This window comes from Propithecus coquereli, unplaced genomic scaffold, assembly GCF_000956105.1.
Source record: "Propithecus coquereli isolate 6110/MARCELLA unplaced genomic scaffold, Pcoq_1.0 Scaffold209, whole genome shotgun sequence".
NCBI lineage: Eukaryota > Metazoa > Chordata > Mammalia > Primates > Indriidae > Propithecus > Propithecus coquereli.
The window spans coordinates 374,571-377,210 of NW_012145967.1; the positions used below are offsets into that span (position 1 = coordinate 374,571).

General features: G+C 45.9%; 1 protein-coding gene across 1 annotated transcript in view; it reads right to left on the reverse strand.

Moving 5' to 3' along the window:
• Positions 1 to 2,640, reverse strand: part of PRDM10 (PR domain containing 10) — a 67,685-nt gene that overhangs the window by 13,340 nt on the left and 51,705 nt on the right. Inside the window, exons 14-15 of the mRNA XM_012644271.1 lie at positions 2,371 to 2,571; positions 1,391 to 1,705 (exon numbers count right to left, since the gene is read on the reverse strand). Coding sequence (XP_012499725.1) covers positions 1,391 to 1,705; positions 2,371 to 2,571 — 516 coding nt within the window. The remainder of the gene's footprint in view (positions 1 to 1,390; positions 1,706 to 2,370; positions 2,572 to 2,640) is intronic.

Below are 2,640 nucleotides of genomic sequence, written 5' to 3' on the forward strand. Positions count from 1 at the left end.
GCCACGGCACTCTAGCCCGGGCAACAGAGTGAGAGACTCTGTCTCAAAAAAATAAATAAATAAATAAAATAAAACATAAGCTGCTAATGCTATTAAATTCTGGAAGAGGAAGAGACAGAGGGAATATAGTTCCTGACAATACGCTGAATGAGAAGTTGGCAGGAATCAAAAATTTCAATTAAATTTAATGACCTACCCTTTATCAGTTACAAGAAATGGAAGACAATTTGCTTTTAGTTTGTCACTATGAACCCACCAGAAGGGCACTTTCTAACCTTTTATGTATCATAGATATCTTTGAAAACCTAGCTAAAGTGCAGGCCCTTTGTCCAGAGCAACTTCAGGGCCTCACAGATTTCTCTGAAAGCCTAAAATTAAGAACCCTCCCATAAAAAAAAAAAAAAAAAGAGAGAGAGAGAGCTAAAAGTCAATGAAGTGGCAACTTCCAATTTCCTGTTCCTGTCTTAGTTTTAAATTTTCAGAGACCAAATGATTCAAAGCAACAAGTTTGTTCATTTGTGCCTTGAGTACACTTCTCAGCATAATTAAATGAAACATCAGTTCCGGGAGGATGCCGTTATTTAGCTCCCTAATCAGTAAGAATGAGTTATTCATTACCTGTAGAAGGAACACAGCTATATACCACTACACTAAAAAGGTACTGACTGATATTCAGGATTCAATCAAAAGTATTCTTTACAACCTCTCACTGATATAAGTAATTCAATGCCCAGGTGGGGATTTATCAGACTAGCTCACTACCGGGTAGCCAACCTAGGTGCTAAAGGATAAGGATTGAGAAGAGGCTCAGAAAGAGGCACCTTAAGTACTGCCCTGCAACAGCACAGGACGACTGCATACACTGGAGCCTAAAATCTCCCATCTCTTTTTTTCTTTTTTAGCGCAGTGACGCAATCACAGCTCACTAAGGCCTCAAACTCTTCACTCAAGCGATCCTCCTGCCTCAGCCTCCTGAGTAGCTGGAACTACAGGCGTGCACAACTATATGCCAGGCTAATTTTATTTTATTTTTTTGTAGAGATAGGTTCTCACTATGTAGCTCAAGCTGGCCTTGAACTCGTGGCCTCAAGTGATCCTTCTGCCTCGGCCTCCCAAAGAGCTGGGATCACAGGTGTGAGCCACTGCACCCAGCCTAGACAGAAATCTCTTACACTGTTAAACCCAGAGGTCTCATCAGCCTGGGGAGGGGTGGGGTGGAGATGCAGTTTACAAATGCCCAAGACTCAGAATATCCACGCAGAAGTACATTCTGTAGAGCCCAGCTCCAGCTTCAGCTCTGAGAATAGGGTAGCTTTGATTCCAGCTACCATAATGGCTAATGGCAATCTGGCCTTCACAGAGATAAAGAAAAATAAATGTCATGCAGTACCGGGGCCACCTGCACCACTTGAAGCTGTATGTGCTGAGGCTGCTGGAGACTGGACGCAGACTGCGACACGGGGATATACTGAATCCTCTGGTAGTCCCCTTGCGGCGTTCGGTAATCCGTCGTTAAGGTCTGGGACAGCTCTGTCATTGCTTGGGTAAGCAGGTCTGTCGTCACCACAGTCTCTCCAGTGGCACTGTCTGTGGTTAAGACGGCTGGGGCGGCACTGATCACAGCTGTTGTCAATGGCGTATGGATGGTGTTGGGGAGCTGGGCATACTCTGGATGCTTCTTTCGAATATGTTGGACCATCTTGGTCTGAAAATTAAGGCAAAAACAAAAAATAATAACTAGAGTTAGTTATTTTCCATTTTTCTCATACGTAAACCCTCCAAAGTTTCCTAAAGTTTTTTATCTTGAGCCTTTAAACAAAAATCAGAGCAACACTGATTCTATGACTGCACTTCCTGAAATGGCACAAAGCTACAAAAGGGGGAAAAAGAGGGCTGGAAGGGAAGCACCAACTCCCCTGACCCTACACCATCAGGAAAGGTCTGAAGACCTCACAGCATCCTCCGCCCTCACCAATACCTGCAGCAATCAAGCACAATCCCCCCAGCAAAAATGACCGTCTCTTCAAAACTGTCATTTAAGCTCCTATGTAGTGCTTCCGTAAGCCTGAGCTCATAAACCATGAGCGCAGAATATTCAAACACGAGGCCCTCAGCAGGCCAAGGGAAAAGGAACGCAGCCAACCACCCGGGCTACTCGGTGGCACTAATCCTGGGGGAGGCCCACAGTATTCTCTTCCCTTTCTTTGCTCTGGTCCCTGTTTACGAGGACTAGGATACCATCTCTTTCAGTCCCCCTTAATTCAGAAGGAGACACCCAGGCGTCTAGTTGAGAAGCCATCTTCCCTCAAGCGATTCCTTCCTGCATAGTGATTTTGACCTCAGATTTGGTCAGAAATCCGCCCCCCCTACCTTGCTGCTATACTGCTTGGAGCAGTGGGGGCAGCAGACGGGCGGGGTGGCAATGGTACCCGTCAGCTGGGTGTGGGTGCTCAGCATGGGGTCTGGCTCTCCGGGACCAGCGGGACGGAGTTTCCGAATGCTTGGTGGGAGCTCAGCTCCCGGATGGTTCTTCAGAATATGGGCTTTACGCTTGCTGGCACTTTTATAAACCTGCAAATTCAAATGTCTGCCATGAAAGCGGTATACAGTTTCACTTTCTTGCTTAAAGCAAACTATCTA